The sequence below is a fragment of the Leptinotarsa decemlineata genome, unplaced genomic scaffold (assembly GCF_025532065.1).
Source record: "Leptinotarsa decemlineata unplaced genomic scaffold, Ldec_3_MD MMD2_tig00026340_RagTag_RagTag, whole genome shotgun sequence".
NCBI classification, from domain to species: Eukaryota; Metazoa; Arthropoda; class Insecta; order Coleoptera; family Chrysomelidae; genus Leptinotarsa; species Leptinotarsa decemlineata.
This window is the reverse complement of record NW_027412694.1, coordinates 8,716,461-8,735,544: the sequence shown is the minus strand read 5'-3', so window position 1 is coordinate 8,735,544 and position 19,084 is coordinate 8,716,461. Positions and strand designations below refer to the sequence as shown.

General features: G+C 35.8%; 1 protein-coding gene across 3 annotated transcripts in view; it reads right to left on the bottom strand.

Moving 5' to 3' along the window:
* Positions 1–19,084, bottom strand: part of LOC111502320 (scavenger receptor class B member 1) — a 277,624-nt gene that overhangs the window by 72,206 nt on the left and 186,334 nt on the right. For all 3 annotated transcript variants that reach the window (XM_074183718.1, XM_023156386.2, XM_023156385.2), the window contains one exon: positions 3,801–3,892. In XM_074183718.1, coding sequence (XP_074039819.1) covers positions 3,801–3,892 — 92 coding nt within the window. The remainder of the gene's footprint in view (positions 1–3,800; positions 3,893–19,084) is intronic.

Here is a 19,084-nt window from a genome sequence, read left to right as displayed (position 1 = left end):
AATCTCATCAATATAATTTTTTGTTGAACCTTCTAGTAGCTTTCAGTAGAAACAAAGCTCAAAATGAAAAATTTGTTTTTTTTTATAAATCTTAACCATGAGCACCATAGACTTTTGTGGTTTCAAACACTGTAGACTTCCGTGGAAGAGAATGCTAAAAATCCTTCTAATTTTCATCATCACCCCAAAACTGGAACGTCATGAAGCGAGTAGGGTATTTTTCAATTGTTATTTTTTGAATCACACTATGATAACTTGATGATAACCTCACTTTATATTTCCATGCCATCTTGTGTATCTAAATATTGTCTAAAATGTCTCTCAAAAAACTATCCATTTCTGAAAATGGGATTTCAAAGCAAAAAAAAAACAAGCTGACAATTATTGTTCTTGTATGTGGGGGTGAAGAAGAGTTGTATAGTGAGTTATTCCAGCTGGGTCTGATGATCTTGTTGGACAATTCATCTAACTGACATGCTATTGTCCGAAAGACTTAATACGTTGGAAGTTTTGTAGTTGTCAAAGGTGTTTTCCACTTCGACTTCTGAGGGTTGTCATTCGTAGGGGGCGACAGCTGGTTAATAGAAAAACAGATTTTAACAGATTATAATAGTTGAATGGAAACTTCTGTTCTGAAAAATTTTAGTGCTTCCTTATCATTTGTAATTTCGAAATATTTATGAACAAGTTTCATCTGATTTGTGAAAATACATAAAATATAACTCCTTGAACTGTTGACATCTCCCCTTAGGAAGGCTCAATCCACTAATATCAAATATAAATGGGGTTTCCCAAGACGGTCAGTTGCGAAGTCAACCAAGACGAGATTCGTCCTCTGTCTTTCTCTGCAGTTTTTACTGCATGACACCACATAACGGCGGGATCGTTATGGTCCCGCCCACTAGATGTGCATTTGTTAGACGACTATGAGAGCAAGACAGAGAGGAGAATTCTCAAGTCTCTTCCTAGATTTGACAAACTATACTCAAATGTCTTTTTAAGACAAGCCTGAGTAGGAACTAGTTGCCTTGCGTGAAAGCTGAGAAGAAAGCAGAGGCGAATCTCTTTCGGTGGTGATCTGGGCATCCCAACATGCCGACTAGTGGAGCCTCGTCTCTCTTTGGTATATGAGGATCCAACAGATAGCGTCATCGCCTTTTACCACTCAGGCTTTTCTTCTGAAGAGAGTTGAGTACAGTAATTAATTTGTGGTTTAGTATATCATCGCTGATTAGACCTATGGCTGTTCTAAACAGCAACATCTAGTGTTGAACCACGAATGCTTTGTTTTTGAGTTCTGGTTTCGAATCGATTCTGTAGTGAACACTTCATGCCAGGGGAAATAAATATACAGGCTGATTCACGGTGGATGGCATATTAGACGTTTCTGGTGAACCAGACATCGAGTCACTTTGAAAATTCAATGAAGAGCATATTCGAATATTCTCTACCCAACTGAAATATTTTCGACAATGTGGTGTTACCACATAGTAGTAGTAGTAGCAACTTTGATTTTTCAAATGGAACCCCCTATAAATAATATTATTTTTGAAATCTACAACAATTACCCGACAACTTTTCTTGATATTTCCCCATACCTATGTGTTACTTTTGCGAAATATGAATTTATTTCAATTTTTTCTTCGGAAATCATGACTTCTAAAAATGCTGATATCTTTGAGTTGAAAAGAATACTTTGGTCCCGAATTCGGTTTGGAGTTAGGTGATACTTGTAGGTTTCCCAAACTTCAGCGTAATCCCCATTACTTCAATACAGAGCGGTATAGGAATACAGTTTTTTCGTTTGCTTGAAAAATTGACTGACAGTTGATTATTTCAAATAGAATACCCTGTGTATTATTAGAAATTTAGAAAGTTATTGAAATTTGCTTTCTTTCTTTGTATAACATGCGTATACCTAACTAGTCAATTTTCGGACTCAAGAGCATTTATTTATATTCCCATTCGGTATTTTGTAAGCAGGCCATGGTTACTATTTGACAGTAACGTTGTGACATACTCCCGCTGTGTGATTTTTGACACAGCAGAAGTTTCAGATACCTTCAAAACGAGTTCTTATGAATTTGTTTATTATTTTTGGACAGTGTGATAAAATTATCAGCAGAACATGTAGAGAGTTCATCAAAAAGTATCCTAATCTATCGCTAATGAACCTCAAGAAATTTATACACATTCAGAACAATTTCAATTCATTTGGATTAACTTTAAAAGGATCAAGGAGCTTGCCTCGACCCAAAAAATCTGAAGACAACCAAATTAATGCATTAGAATATTTTCACGCACTTCCTGTGTCATCGATAAAAAGAGCTGAAGAAGATTTGGATGTGAAATATTCATCAGTCCAAAGAATCTTGTGAAAACATAACATGCACGATTATGCATTGATACGCATTCAAGAGGATCCATTTTTTTATAATAAAATTATTTGGACTGATGAATCGAAATTTTCGAAAGAAGGAATTTTCATTAGAAAAAATTCTCATTATTGGCCCAGTGAAAATCTTCACGCCACAAGCCAAAAAAAATATTCAATGTCTTCTTCATGTTAATGGACAACAAATCGAGGTAAGCGATATACGAGGAATCAGCAACATCCAGAAGATAACTGAATATTTTGGAGAATACTGAAGAAAGCTTCGTCGATAATCTACCACTAGAAAGAATATCGAAAATGTTGGTACCAACTGGACAAAGCTCTTACACATTGTACAAGAGAAGGAGCGCAGAACTGGACAGGCTTTTTGACGATCGGCGGATCAGGCGCTCAGGCGCTCCCAATCCAATAGATTTTTATCTGTGGGGAATGTTTGAATAAAAATTTAAAAAAAACATCCGTGCTTTCGAGAGATGAATTCTTAGAATGGATCACCCATGAAGATTTGAATCCCAATGGAATCAGATCTGTCACGATGAAAGCAGTCAACCCCCACATTTTGAAGTACTTGGAAGTAAACGATCAGCGATTCGAACATATTTTGAAATATTGCACATGATTGCTTCACTCTTTCATAACTATTCATATCAATATTTCCACTTTCAAGTTTTTTCTTGTTTTTTTTTTCAAATTCACACAAAAATATTGAAATTGTTTCAAACTCGCACACATTTCTTGAGGTTTATTTGCGGTAGATTCGGATACCTTCAGTTGAACTTTCTCCAAATTTTGCTAATAGTTTTATCACAGTGTCCAAAAATAATAAACAAATTCATAAGAACTTCGTTTGAATAGTTTTGTTCCATCTTTTGAAGGTATTTGAAACTTCTAAAATGACGAAAATATCAGTATTATTAGAAGAATTTCAAAAACTATACCTCGCGATGTTTTCTTAAGGTTTTAACACAAACATTTTCATTTCAACTCACCAACTATTTTTCAAATATAAAATATTATCTATATAATTTTACTTTTACTAGGTTTCAGCTATTCTTAAAAATTTTGTCGTAGGAGAAGGCATAAATGTTAGTTATATGAGATTTGCAATAGAATTAAATCAATAGAAGCCAAAGCTGGATAATGATATTTGAGAGTTTTAGGATTTGATTTCCGGTGAAAATAAAATTTCTAAAGATTATAATTAGGGATTAGGAAAGTCACAATGCATGCATTTAAAATTTATATTCTTCAAAGAAATGATCGCTACATGACATCGAAAGATAATTTGAACGTTCATATTATAAGAAGATTGTCTTTCTAGATGTATTGATAATTACAGAGAAATCTGTGAGCACAAATATCGATATATAAGTACGGATATCATTAAATTCACAGGAATACTTACCCATCTGAAAATGATATCATATGGATCAACAATATTGATGGCTGTTCCTATCAATATTCCTGCAATACCCAAAATTGCTATTGCTATGGAACCTGCAACGAAAAGGAACAATTACTGAAATTTTCATTCCCATCAAAATTGCTATTCTTATTTTAATAATGTAAGATTCTGATGTTGATCAACTGATTTCATAATTTGTTTATAAAGTATCCATTGTTGATATTACCTACTATTCGTTCATCCACAGTGCATATTTTCGATGTGAGTTTCGAATAATCTCTCAAATATTCGAGACTTATATAGTACATTAGATAATACATCAGATCAGTTTTTGTGATATAATGTTACAGAACATTTATTTATTTATTCAACGAAGAGATGTGCTCTCATTATATCCGGGGCATTTATGAATTTGAAATAAGTCCAGTTATGTTCGACAGAGTATTCGGAATCTGTTGAAAACTTTTTTCCTTACCAGAACAAAAATATTGTCTCCCAAGTAAGCATCGCTAACGCGTTTCGCTAACTAAGTGAGCATCATCAGGAGACGACCAAGACCAAGTTAGTTACTCAGTTAACCACGAACCGCGCGTAGAGAGTATTTTTGTTCTGTGTGGAATAGTCCGGTCATTATACAATATTGAATTAACGTAAATTGCGACAGAGCTAAATTTTGGTGAAGATATTTATTTCACCATAAAAAATAAAAATTTCAAAGTCCCAATCTGTCCCATGAGCGCTTCAAAAGTTGGGCGTCCACAAAGTGACGCTGTAAACTCTGCGATGGAGGAAATTTATGAATTTTTGGAAAATAGTAACGACAGCCAATTTACGTTAGTTGAATTAAAGAATTTTTGTGAAAATGTAGCTTTAGATAACCGAATTCTAAAACTACGATTGAAGTTAAAATATGGTAGTAGAATTATTATTACAGAGAAACCCGGGAAATTAACATTTATTTGTTTTTTAGACAATTACCAAGACATTTTAAGTCAAGCCTGGTTTAATGATAAAAACTTAGATGAAAAAGAAAAACGGAGGAAAATTTTGAAAGCTGCAGCAGCGATCGTTCGAGACACTTGTGTGTTTGACATATTGTGGCTAAAAATTACGAAATAACGATTCGTGGAATAGGCCTACCGTAAAAACCACGTTAAAAAAAACGCGCCGAGTACACTACCTCACAGGTGGTGTGGAAATGTGTGCATATTAAATAGCACGTGAAAGCGCTCATGGGACAGATTGGGACATTCAAATTTTTATATTTTATGGTAAAATAAAGGTCTTCACATCAAAATTTAGCTCTGTCGCAATTTTCGTTATTTCATTACTGTTTTCAGGTCTAAATTTACTGGACTAGGAAGAGTGTTTTCGATAGATCCATTCAACGCCAAATTATACTTATCAAGTGAGACTAGTTTATTCATAATTAGTTTTTAATCTCAACGGAATATAAATAAGGGACAATATGCTGTTCGAAACAAATATTTTCAATTGATACCACCAATCTGTCAGCTACTTCATCATTTCATCAAGAATTCATTGTTAGTGAACTATAGTGGAAGAGGTGTCTGGAAAACCAACAAACGAAAGTATAATTAATTATTCACGATGTGTTTCAAACGCCGATATATTTTTGGACAGGTTATATTATATCTAAAAATACACACACGTAACTACCACAATAGAAACAATGTCCCATATTAGATGCGGTGTTCACCCTGAAGATGAAGATGAGAAATTTCGAATTGAAATTGTTTAAACATTCGTATTTCAAATGAAGATTTTGTTTATAAAAATAAACTCCGCCCCTACACTTCATGTTAAAAAATATTTAGAATATTATTCATTGAACGTAAACTATCCATTGTATTGTTCTAAAGAATGAAAAACTGGGTAGCTACCGATATACCAATCGCATTAAAAGAGTATATTGAAATTTGGGTTTGCAGAAAGATCACTGAAATTGTTTTTCACGTATTTTCTGTATACAGGATCTTAAAAATGTAACTGCTTTATCATTGACAATATTTTCAAAACTCTGTGGAAAATTTGTTTCCTTTGGTTGAAGGACACGTGTTAAATGAAATTGGGAATTGTCTTCTCAGCCGAGAAGAGATTACTCCTCATGCGGTATTGAAACTGTCTGAAGATCCAAATACTTGAATGACGAAGTTTTTATCAACATCTGGATTATATAACCAAAAATTTTGGAAAAGTTTGTTGTGTTTTCTCAGTATTCATCTTTCATTACGTGAAAAGTAAATTACATTTCAGACTTGGTTACTTTTCTCAGGGCAAATCAAAACCCTTAGGAAACGTTTGAATGCTAAACGTGTTATACTATATTCATGATCAGTTGAACCCCTATCACAGAAAATTTAAATAATAAGACAATGTTTGTTACCCAACGCCCTCTGACTTTATGCCTCCAACTGCCTTATACAGTACTGTTTCCGAGTACTGTTCCGGAAGAAGGAAATATTAACAGCAGATAGTTGTTAGTCCACAGATGGATCAAAGACACCTTCAGGTTCTGGTGCATGTGTTTTCAGTCGCAGACCTAGGACAGAGATATTAACCTGCGACTGTATTTCAAGTAGGAATCTATGCTATTGAATTTGGTGTGGAGATATTGGTAGAAGCTAACCTCATATACAATTCCATAAAAATATTCTGGAACAGTCAAGCGCCGTTGGAAGCGGCGAGGAACGTAACGTAGCAAATTGCTAAAAACAACTTTCCACAATACGAAGACTTAACAAATTGCATCTTGTCTGTTGACCCGAACCTTCCATTGGCATCACTTTTGGCTTTACTAAACAAACATTCAACACCTGGATGGCAGGAACATTTATAGGCTTCTGGCAAAATCTTACAGGATTGGCTCACTCCAAGACATTCATTCATCCTTCGAAGCTTGGAACCAAACAATTGCTGAACTGCAGTAGGGATGAACTGCGATGTGTAACAGACCTTCTCACAGGTCACTGTCATCTGAATCATCATATGCAGAGACTCGGTCTGTCGGAAGACAGTATCTGTCGCCTCTGTTTGGAAAATGATGAAATAGCAGAGCACATACTATGTACCTGCCCCGCTGTGCACCAAATCAGGTTGTCAGAGTTTGGCAGAGCCGCACTCTTACCATCTGACTTGGAAGATTATTCAATATATAAACTAATCTGCTTCGTTAAAAAGCTGAGTTCATTTGTTCTAGTGTCAATAAGTGTGAGCCACAATAAATCTCTGCGGGTTGTGGTTGACGGTCGAATAGACCCACTCATTTTTGACTCAATCTCACCTAACCTACTCAACGACAATCGAGTGGACCCTGGGGCTGGTTTTAACAGGGGTAAATACTAACAGCGTAATTACATGGAACCTATTCGACTTACCATCTTAGTTCCAACGCACTTTGTGCTTACGAATACGCGCGAACGTGTCTCGACCTGTCAGTTGCCGGCCGAGCGTCACGGGAGCAGGTTGTGTCAGACGCCTCCAATTTCACAGGTAAATGAACTTTTTAACGTGTTTAATTTTTTGCATTACTTTTTAAATATGTATCCTAAAAAATTGGCTTTGGTATTGCATAAATCTGTATTTATTGTATTTTTCATTAATGTTAAAGTTTTAATCGAGAATATAACCGGTAAAAGAAAAACTATAACTTTGTGCAAAATGGGGTCGTAGGGTTGGTTTTAACAAAATGCACGGGGTAGGTTCTAACGCGTTAATATTTGCCTCGCACACGGGGCAGGTTTTAACAGTTGAAAAAATTTAAACGTAGGTAATATTGTTCTTCCTGTACTGTACTGCAGTGACGTCTCGTCCAAGAGATTCACCAACATTCTTTAGTCCCGAAGCTGTTCGGCCATTGCCAAAAGCGGCCCCCCGCTCTAAGTCTAATCGAGGTCGCAAGCGAAAATGTGCAATCTTAACCGACACTCCGGAAAAGAGTGCTTTAGAAGAAGAAGCTAAGCTAAAGAATAACAAAAAGAAATCTACTGCGAAAGTAAAAGTCAATAAGGAAAAGCAAAGAGTTAAGAAACGTAAAGTGGAAAAAAAAGAGAAGAAGTCCAGTAAACAGCCTAGGGATAGAGTGAAAAAGAAAGTATTACAAGAGAGTTCAGAAGACGACGATGATGAGGATGAAACCATTTGCTTAGGCTGTGGCTCATCATATTCTGAAGATATATCTGGTGTGGACTGGGTTGAATGTATATCCTGTAAACAATGGTCGCATATAACTTGCATAAAAGGCGATGCAGTTGCTTATGTTTGCACAAACTGCAACTCAGATTCCGATTACGATGACTAATTTTTATCACTGGTTTGAAGACTGACTAATGAGTAGGTTGAGTAAGACTGATTAGAAAGTTTCACTGTTATAACCAAAGTTGTACCTATGTTGATTTTATTACATGAGTAATGTTTTGTTATTTTATTTGATAAAGATAGATTTAGTAAGTTTCAAGTTTATTACACATGTTTTAACGGCAAGGAGCCGAATTTCATTTTATTTGGATTTTTAATGATCATTTGATGATCAAACATTATTTTTTGTTCTCTGATTTGAGTAATGCTGATTAAGTGAGTCAGTTTAACTATATAATTTGAATTTTCTGTTTATTTTATGAACGGTAAGGAACCGCATTTAATTTTATTAGTGTTTCTAATAAACATTGAATATTATTTTGTTGTTTATCTCAACCAAAATCCCATTCCCAACTACATGTTATTTCTTACCCCCGCTGTTAAAACTTTCCCCAGCGGTGTTAAAACCAACCCCAAAACGGGGGTAAGATCTAACAAGTGACTTGTTTGCCAAAACTCGTTTTTTCTCAGATATGGTAATTATTATATACATTTTGTTGTACTTTACGTAAAGCTCATTAAATTTTGCATCATTTACCAAAAAACCATGTTTCTTGCTAAAGTAGTTTAGAAAATATTACGCTTAATTCAAAATTTGTTAGAACCAGCCCCCGTCTCCCCTAAACATCGAAAAATGTTTCTTTCTGTGTAAATATTTATTTTCTAGAAACCTTACAAAAATATAATAAGAAATATTAAGTTGTTTCGTCCGTTCCAATGTCATGTGTTTTCATTGCTTCTTATCTTAATATATATTCATTTCATTGTGTCGTGGTATTTACTCATAATTAGAGAATATTGTACTCTATATATCGATTGTTATTTTTTCACAAATTTCAATTTTTTGACTCTTTCCAGCTTATTACTATATGATGTGATGTGATGTGATTTTCGATCAGTTTTTCTCTACGGAATCCAATTGAACCAAGGCGCTGCCGAAAGAGCCTGAAAAATTTATCAGGTATTTGACAATGATAGTGTTAATGAACGCACTATTGGTTAGCAAAATTTCATTCTAGAGAGTTTAGCCTCAAAGGTGAGCCCCGAAGTAGTCGACCTACAGTAATCCAGGACGACGATTTGAGGACCCTGGTGGAGATGGTGGGTGCCCACGATTTGAACGGTCGACAGAAAATTTCACGTTTCGAGGTCTGTTCTTCTTTGCTTCTGTGCAACCAAAACGATCCTTTTTTTGGGATTGATCGTCACGTGTGATGAAAAGTGAATCCTTAAGGACAACAGGAGACATTCAGGACAGTGGTTTTCCCAAAGGCGAAAAGCCCGGGCCAAATTATCACAGCAGAGTCCTATAGAAAAATCGATAAAATGTATCAAAACCGGCACTGGACAACAGAAGAGGTCCGATCCTGTTCCCCAACAACACCCGTCCGCACGTTTCACAAACCACCGTTCCAAAATTTACCAAATTGGGCGTTGAGTTCTTCCTCCCCCAGACCTCACGCCATCTTTTGGAGCATTTCGATAACTTTCTCACCGGTAGAACCTTTGCCAATCAGGACCAAGCAAAAGCGGCCTTCGCAGACTTCAACGATTCACGAGCACATAATTTTCATGCTGATGGAATCAATCCACTTGTGTTACGTTGGTAAAAATGCACTGATTCAAATGGCGCTTATTTCGTTTGAATTGAATAAGTATTAATCGAGATATTACAGTTTGAAGTAGACCAATAAAAATGGACAGAACTTTTGATACAACTTAATATCATTAAATATTATATGGAATGAAAGGAATTGATAGCCAATGAATGAAAAGTTCTGTTGCAAGAAACACAGATATTTTCCCAAAATATATGAACAGCATAATTTTATAATGACGAATTCAAGGTGGGAGTCAAGGGGATATTTACCGATTTAAAAATTATGTTAATGTATTTTCTTCGTCAGATATCAATGAGTATATCGAGAGAGAGAGTCCTGTGAACTGAGAAAATGATATTTCGAATTGAAAATCGATGAACAATCAGTGCTAGTGCCTGATAATTCAAAAAAATTTAAAATGGAAAAAAGCCAGTGAATATATTTTCTACTGTTATGGTTGATTTCCGGGTTTTGCCGTGGTCTTCTTTGTATATGATATCCAAACGTTTCGACTGCAATGGATGCAGTCATCTTCAGTGGCATAATCATGACGTTTCAACAGTTTCAATTGACACGTCAAGAAGAGTACTTCGACCACGAGATGACTGCCATAGTTGCAGTCGAAACGTTTGGATATTATACCCAAAAAAGACTACGGCAAAATCCGTAAACCAACCAAAACATTGATGCCAGGCGTGCAAGCCTACATTTGTATATGTTACACTGGACTTTCCACTGGACTTTCAGGAAATATAAAAAATATTTTTCGCACTGAATGTGATTATTTCGTATTTGATGAACTTTCCAATCTACTCTTTTCCATGCATTTCATCAGTTCGGACTTCCATTGTCTAATATGATATAAACTGATTTGAAATACCTGAAAGAATCTGTAAGAAATTAAAAGATTCTTTCAGGTATTTCAAATCAATTTATATCATATTAGACAATGGAAGTCCGAACTAATGAAATAGACCACGAAACATTCTCAACTACCTTCAAACAAACTCTTTTCCATATTATGTTATAAGAATTGCTGGTTCAGTATGTGCTAGTTCTCTCCAAAAGGAATTTGCATTCATAGACTTCGTAATACATATTTCCAGCCTCTGTAGAACTATCCAACTGCTGTTGACCCTTCTAGTTTCAAAAAATACAGGATCTCTTACATTAATAATTCAATGTTTGATGCGGTCTTTATAGTCCGGGAGGTAGTGTCACTTTTTTATAAGAGTCATTCGCAATTGCATAATGCAATTAATTCAATCGATAAAGTAGTTTTTATGTTACGAAATACCAAACCGAACATCAGATCGCGCAACCTTAGTGGGTAGAGTCGGAGGAAGCTGCGGAAGATAACCAGTAATTTAAAAAAAAGTGATTTTATGCACTCCATAATTTTCACAGTTCATTATTCTCAAGACATATTCAACTAAAAAAGTCGTCAGACCTTGATCTGCGGGTGGATTGTTCGTCAGTCACGTGTAGTAACGTAATCCTGGTGAACATTGAAAGACTCCTCAATTTGATATGATTTATGTGAGTTTAGTTGATAATTATTTTATGTTGAATCGGAACATCAGATTAGGAAGATTCGATCTATTCACGTATATGCACCCAAACTCCCATGAAAATTTTGCATTATTGGAAGAATTTGTTTGCCGTTTGTATGGTTTTGATAATATAAATGATGTAAATTTATCGCGGGTAGTAGAATTCATGAAAACATACAAGGTTAATGAAAATGAAGATATTTTAAAAGTTAATAAAACATTCGAGGGCTCTACTCTTCCACCGTGTCATTCAGAATTGCAACAACAATTATTGAGGAGCAGTTATATCGCTCAATTGTGGACTCACGCATCTCATCAAACACCAACTCATTCAACTCTAACTGATTATGGATGGAAAGAAGGTTCGAAGGAGATTAATTGCCTTCGATAAAAAGCATCACGAACTCAATCGAAGATGAAAGCGATAATATTATAGGTATTTGTCATACTTTTCTCTGACATTGAATTGTTAATCTTCAACCTACATTTCATATTAATGCATTTTTCTGATCATTTAGACGAAACAAAATCGCAAGACGACGATGAAGATGAAGATTGGGATGAAAGCGGGTTGGAAGACAGCAGCGATGAAAGTTCACTGGTCGCGAGTGATTCTGATAGCGACTATGAAGAATCAGAATAATAATTTGCCACATTTCCATTATTTTTTATACGATTTTATTCATATTTTATTTATAAAATGAATTTTTAATCACGAAACCTATTAAAATTTACAATCATTTTCATAATATTGATAATCATTTCCAGTCTTTAATAACGAATCTACTATCTTCCTTTAAACTTATCAAAGTCATTGTATGCATCCTGAAATTGTTTTCAGAGATAGTTTTTTGAGTATAAAAAATAAATATAATCGTCAGACGACATGAATGTAGTGGAAAGTCTGTCAGTTGGACCGCAAAAGATGCCGCGCGCTTGATTCTTTCCGAGAGCTGAGATCCACTTCGATTGCTCGACTGACGGGTTTTCCACTATTTCCATAACGTCTGACGATTGTTTTTGTACTTTTTATTCTACAAATAATTTCACATTGCGTACTATTACTTTTTTTAAAATTCAGGATTACGTTACTACGCGTTACTGACGAACAATCCACCCGCAGATCAAGGTCTGACAACTTTTTTAGTTGAATATACCTTGAGAATAATGAACGGTGAAAATTATGGAGTGCATAAAATTACTTTTTTTCAATTACTGGTTTATCATTCGCAGCTTCCTCTGACTTTACCCACCGCTACTGGAGAGTCTGACGGTCGGTTCAGTATTCAGGTATACGGAAACAACTTTGATGAGTGAATTGCATTGTGCATAAAATTTTATAATAAAATATAAGAACTGTTTTGATCACAAAGGTGGCTGAAAAAAGTCCACAACGAATTATCATGACAAATTTCTTTGATTGGCTCTATGTTTTGTGAAGTGATATCGAACCGCTTTTGAAAGAACTGGAAAATTGCAAAGGTACACGAAATGTATTTGTGGAGTTCAAAATAATGAAACAGTTTTTTGACAGTATGAAGAAGAATGAATGAATGTAGAATGAATTTAATCTATAATTATATTTAATACTTGTGAAGTGACCCTGTTTTTCGATAGATCTTTGAAGGGACAGTCTTGATTTTTCGTATCTGTTTGTTAAGGTTGGACAATGAAAAAACAAAATGTTATAAAAACAATTACCTGTAATCAAAAATAACCTCTAGACAGTAACATATCAATCAACACCGTTTCATTGCTAGTACAACATTACTGAAATTAATTTTACAGAAAAACGAGTTTAATTTCTCGAAAACAACAAGTAAGAATACATTTGTCTGGTCCAGTGAAGTTCGAAGGAGCAAAATGTGGAAAGTCGTATAATTAGCTCGACATTTTTTAAATTATAATTACATTTATGGCAATCACCTTGAGCAAAGATATATCCGTTCCTTTCCGTTGGAAGGCTTGTAGATTATTGACGAATGATATTCGAAAGTTTGAACTTATTATCAAGTCATAGGTTTTGAGATAACATTTTTCGTATCAGGATGGAGAAGTAGGAAGCGAAAATCTTTCTTTCCCAAAAATGAATCTCTCCTAAAAAACAGATTTTTTTTAAAACAGATTCAAATTCAAATAATAATTATATTTCGCCAAAGCTACAATTATTGCAGAAATCACAATTTTTTGAATGCTTTGTTTCGTAATGTTATCTAGAACGTTTGTTTGATAAAATATTTTGAAATCTCTGAAAGAATCAATAAAATTAAAAAAAATAGCTGAGAATAACAATTATATCATGCAGAAAACAGCCCTGAAATATTACAGTAAAATATAATACAATTTTATATTATTGTAAAATAAAATAAAATTTTATTTTATTGTAATTTTATTTTAGGTTGCTTAAAATTATTGTAACTAGTTAATACAGTTTATTGTATGATTTTCACTAAAGAGGGTTTTACAAAAACTGCGACACGCGTTTCGCTATACAATAGGTTTCTCAATCGTTAACTGTTTACGCTTGAGAAAGCTATCAAACACGTGTCGCGGTTTTTGTGAAACTCTTCATAATGAAAATCATACAAAAAACTGTATTGATTAGTTTTAATATGGATTTTCATCAATTATCGGCCATTTGTATTCATTTACTTAATATAATTGTTATTTTTAGCACTTCTTTTTAATTTTATTGTCTGAGGCAAGATTTTTATAGTGAATACAGGTTTCGAAAACTGAAAAATATTGTTTTTCTAAAAGTTAACCACTTTATGAAAATTTATGAATATGACAAATTACTGACCAATTGGACTTTCCAGTAGTTTATATTACGCAGTAACTTTTCAGGATGAACTTTTCAGTTTACCCTCAACTACACTTCAGCAGATTCTCTATTAACTAAGTTATTAGTTTTTCAGATTATGGAAGGTTATAAACCCAAAAAACAGTATAAAATAACAGAGATGTAAACAATGTGGAAATAAAATAATCGAAATGGATGCGCCAATTAAATAAAATTAACACAAACATCAACGTTAAAAATAAAAAATCCAAGTGGAGGATTTCACCTTACTATAATAAAAAAAAATCTCTGAAAATATTACCTGAGTAGAAGAATACTATAAACATTTGTTGAAAGAATTATCTTCAATAGGTATTTTGGAATTTTAAAGTTGATGCATCTCCAATAGTTTAAAGAAATAAATAGATGTAAAGGAATACTCGATTCAATGTTTTTTTTTATAAAATGCAACTTTAGAATAATTGAAACTAGAATGCCAGTGTTTGATACTTATAAATCATCAAAACCTTATACACCGATACTTTATAAGAATAAAAATACATTTGTTGTTTTTTTGAATACAATTGACAATGTTGAATGTTAGAAATGAAAAATTGATAAGGAATAACACTTCCAAAATACAAATCATGAAATTATAGATATTCGAATTTCTATAGTTTGAAATGTTTAACAGTCTTGAAATCTAAAAGAGAACTGAGGATACACTACAAAAACACACTTTTGTCTATTTTCCACTATATTTCTTTATTGTTGACCGGTTTCGGCTATTATACCATTTTCAAAACTAACTGATTACATTTAAATCCGAGTAATTTATACCTATATTATTCTAGCATAAATGATTTGATATACCTGATATATCTGATATACCTGATATCCGGTACCTGCGTTTCATATACCTGTAAAATCCATGAACATAACAAAGCTTTCAATATAATGTAGGTTTTGGGATCTGGACTATAGGTTCAGGAGAGGACTATTGTCCTTGAGGGAAATCAAGTGGATTAGGTTAATAACTTCACATAAAGCATTAAATTATACTTCGAACTGGACTGACAAGATTTTTTTGATGATAGGACCAGTAAATCGAACTGTTCTATTGAGCAAAAATCCAAAGACGATTTCCAATTTGATATTTAAAAAAATCGGCAGAGCTTCCTGATATGAAATGATATTTAAAACTTTTCATAATCTGTTTTTGCAGTTCAGCAACGAACTGTATCCTAATTTGTCCTCTTACAAAGGAACCGAAGTGCTTCTTGCATTGAATGTTCCAAAGTTATTTTGACGCTTTCAAATAAATCACATCTATCAAGGGAAACGTAGTTCTTATGATTTGTTTAAGACTCTTACATCCTTTTCTATAGATTATATAGTCATATTAAAGGAAAAAATTTATTCTGTAATACTAGAGAATTGAATTATTTCAAAAAATATTTGTTGCTACGGCAAAATTAGTTAAGCCATATTTCTCGAATTGGTAATTAACATCGATGATTTTTATAACTGTATCTGCCAATAAAATAGTATTAATGTGGAATTAACTACTTGGTCATATCTCATAAAATACATATCATAAACACGAATTTTCTGATTGCAACCATTTGAACCAGTATTAACAGCACATTTTTTATTTGAAAACTATCAAAACCAGTCTTTTTGAAAATATTGACCTCTTCTTCCCAAACATAAAAAAAATAACATCAGATAATGTGACATTGGATCAATCAACTTTCATTGTTCAAATTGAAGCTTTCAGTGTTCTTTGTTGAAACTGGTTCTTACCTTTCTACTTTTTTGAATTCGTGACCTTTTTCGGACTGTTTATTAGAATTTTATCTGAACATCAACTGAGATATTCAAATATATGCACACGATAACTTTAACTGGAAACATTGATTTGTTTTTATATAAAAACTTATTTAATTGATGTCAGTGGGTCACTTTGAACGTCATCTCAAGAAATCGTACCCAGCCGAACCTAACCTGTATTTTTGAACGTTTCTACCAATAAGATAATCTTAATGTTTTGTGGAGATTCCAATACGTAAAGAAATTCTTTTTGACATCGGTAGTTTATTTATAATTCAAAAAGACTAAAACTCCAATTTATATTCGTATTTTGTTCTAATTATCTTATTCAGTAAGAGTCCTCTCCTCAATTTATTTCGAAGCTGCTGGTCACTTTAAGATCTCTTATCGGATCAACTGGGATATACCTGAATATTCGATTAGTGGAAATTTTTTGAATGTTATAATCATAAAAAAGGAATACTCTTGTCATTGCCACTAATGGAGTGAGGTTTTGACCCTTCATTCTCAATTGTGAATTTTTTTTAGAACCCATTAGGACAACAGAACAGGTACGTTTCTTTGACCGGCCAGATTGTACTTGAGAACTCGAAGAAAGAACTGACATCAAAGTTTGTATTAGTCTCAATATTACGAATAGAGCGTGCTGTTTTCGAACATCACAAATGAAACAATTGAAAACAACGACATTTATTGATTATTCTATAAAAATGACAAGTAGATTTCCAGTTCACTGACATATCATGCAGTTTCTTGACGATCATCTTCATTTCATTCAGGATTTGGAGACCAGCTCCCCTACCCTTTCGGCTGATCATTGGCCTTGAGATGGACCAATGGGTACATGACTGATGGATGACGGCATGAAGTCCTTAGACATCAGTGCCGCCCTTCACGGGATACCCCTACCTGGCTGGGGTGGGATGGATGAAAAAGTTATTCATCCTTTAACGGGGGACATGAGGGCCTCATTCGACAGAGTGTCGGGGCCTTCTATATCGGGAGGGGTCGTCTACAGCATAATCTGTGGCTTCCCTAACTAACGGGTTTTCGTGAGTTTCCGTTTTTTCGAAAACTCTCTCATTCCTCGACTGAATGGACTGCCGAATGGAAGGCAGCTGCAAATCTCTGCGGATGGCTTCATTCCGCACGAACCAAGGAGCATTCACAATCATCCTAATTAGCTTATTTTGCAACCTTTCCAAAATGGAAATGTTGGACGGAGCCGCTTGTCTCCAGACGCCTGAAGCGTACATGATGACAGGCTTGAACATCGAGTTGTAGATCATGATTTTGTTTTTAAGACTCATCTTGGATTTCCTGTTGATCAGAGGGTACAGACCGGCTATCCGACCCTCGATCTTGGACTTAACGTACATGATGTGCGGGTTCCAAGTGAGCCTACGGTCTATTAAAAGGCCGAGGTACTTTACCCGCGCTTGCCAGTCAATCTCCCTTCCAGAGACTCTCACTTTTCTGGCCGGAGAAGATAGTAATCTCCCCATGGTTATCGCCTGAGTCTTTTCCGGGTTTACTCGGATCTTCCATTCGAGGTACCAGCGCTCGAGGTCGTCCAATGCAAGTTGCATGTAGACGACGCCGAGCTCCCGCCCCATGGAAGACGAGAGTAGAGCCGTGTCATCGGCGTACAGGGATATCTTCACTCTATCGGACCTGGGCAGGTCGCTTGTATAGAGTGAATACAGCGTCGGAGAGAGCACGGCCCCCTGTGGCACTCCAGCGAGGATCTCTCTGTTGTCAGACAGAGAGCCCTCTACTCTAACCTGAAAGGTTCTGCCTCTCAGGAAAGATCCGATCCACCGGATCAGGCCCCGAGGTAGGTCGAGCGCGTTTAGCTTATGTATAAGGCCTTCGTGCCATACTCGGTCGAAGGCCTTTGAAATATCTAAAAGTACGATATGTACTTTTTTGTTGTTATTCAGCTCGCTGATGGTGTTCTCGACCAACCTTAGAGCCTGTAGTTCAGTGGAGTGATCTCTCCTGAAGCCGAATTGTTCATTAGGCAGAACATTTCGGTCCTCAACTTCTTCGTTGAGTCTTTGTAGAACGACTCTTTCAGCCAGCTTAGCCGCCGACGAGAGTAGACTGATCGGGCGATAGTTCTGCGGGAACAGCTGGTTCTGACCCTGTTTCGGGAGCATGACGACGACCGCATGCTTCCACCTTCTAGGGAAGTGTCTGAGGGCCAACGAACTGTTGATAAGACTCAGCAAGAATTCAACGCTGTTTTCCGGGAGTCTCTTCAACAACTTGTTAGTTATTGAATCGGCTCCCGGAGCTTTCTTTGCTTTCGCAGCCTTGATGAGACCCTTCAGCTCCTCCATAGAAGCTGGACGGATGTCGTCGTCGTCATCCTCCCTGAGAAGTCGGTGAACCCGGTCTTCCAGCAGCATATCGCGGTCGATGTCGTCGTCGTCGTCAACGTTAAGTTGAAACTGACGTTCCATCGTGTCTGCAAAGGCTAACGCCTTGTCGGCGGGGGAGTAGCACACTCCGCGCTCTCCGTGAATGGGTGAGAGAGCAGTCTTCTTCCCCCTGAGCCTACGAGTAACTCGCCAAAGCTCGTCACTCCCAGGTTCGAAGGATTCCAAGAGCTCTTCCCACCTTTCGTTTCGGTGTTCATTGATGGCCTGTTTGACACGATTGGCCATCCTATTCGCCGCTGTTTTGTCCCCTGGGAAAAGGGTTCGCTGGTAGAGCCTTCTCAGGCGGTTTCTCTCTCGTATCAAGGCTTTGATACGAGGGGGAAACTCGTTGTAGCTCTTCAGCGGACACTCCTCCCTGGAGGTGGCCGCTCGAAACGCATCATTCACAGAAAGCTCGAAACGCTCAACTGCCGCGTCGAGTTCGTCGGGAGAGTCGAGTACCTCAGGAGGGGCGCGCATCTCTTCGAGCTGGGCTGTGAAGACATCCCAGTCCGTATGCAGTTTCTTTGATTAAAAAGCCACTTATATAGGATTCAAGGCTCTCACAGCTCTTGTCAATTTTTTGGTTGGTTTCTGGGTTTTGCCGTGGTTTTCTTTTGCTATAATTTCCAAACGTTTCAACTGTAACTGCGGCAGTCATCTTCGTGGCGTGGTCGAAGTACTCTTCCTGACGTGTCAAGTGAAACTGTAG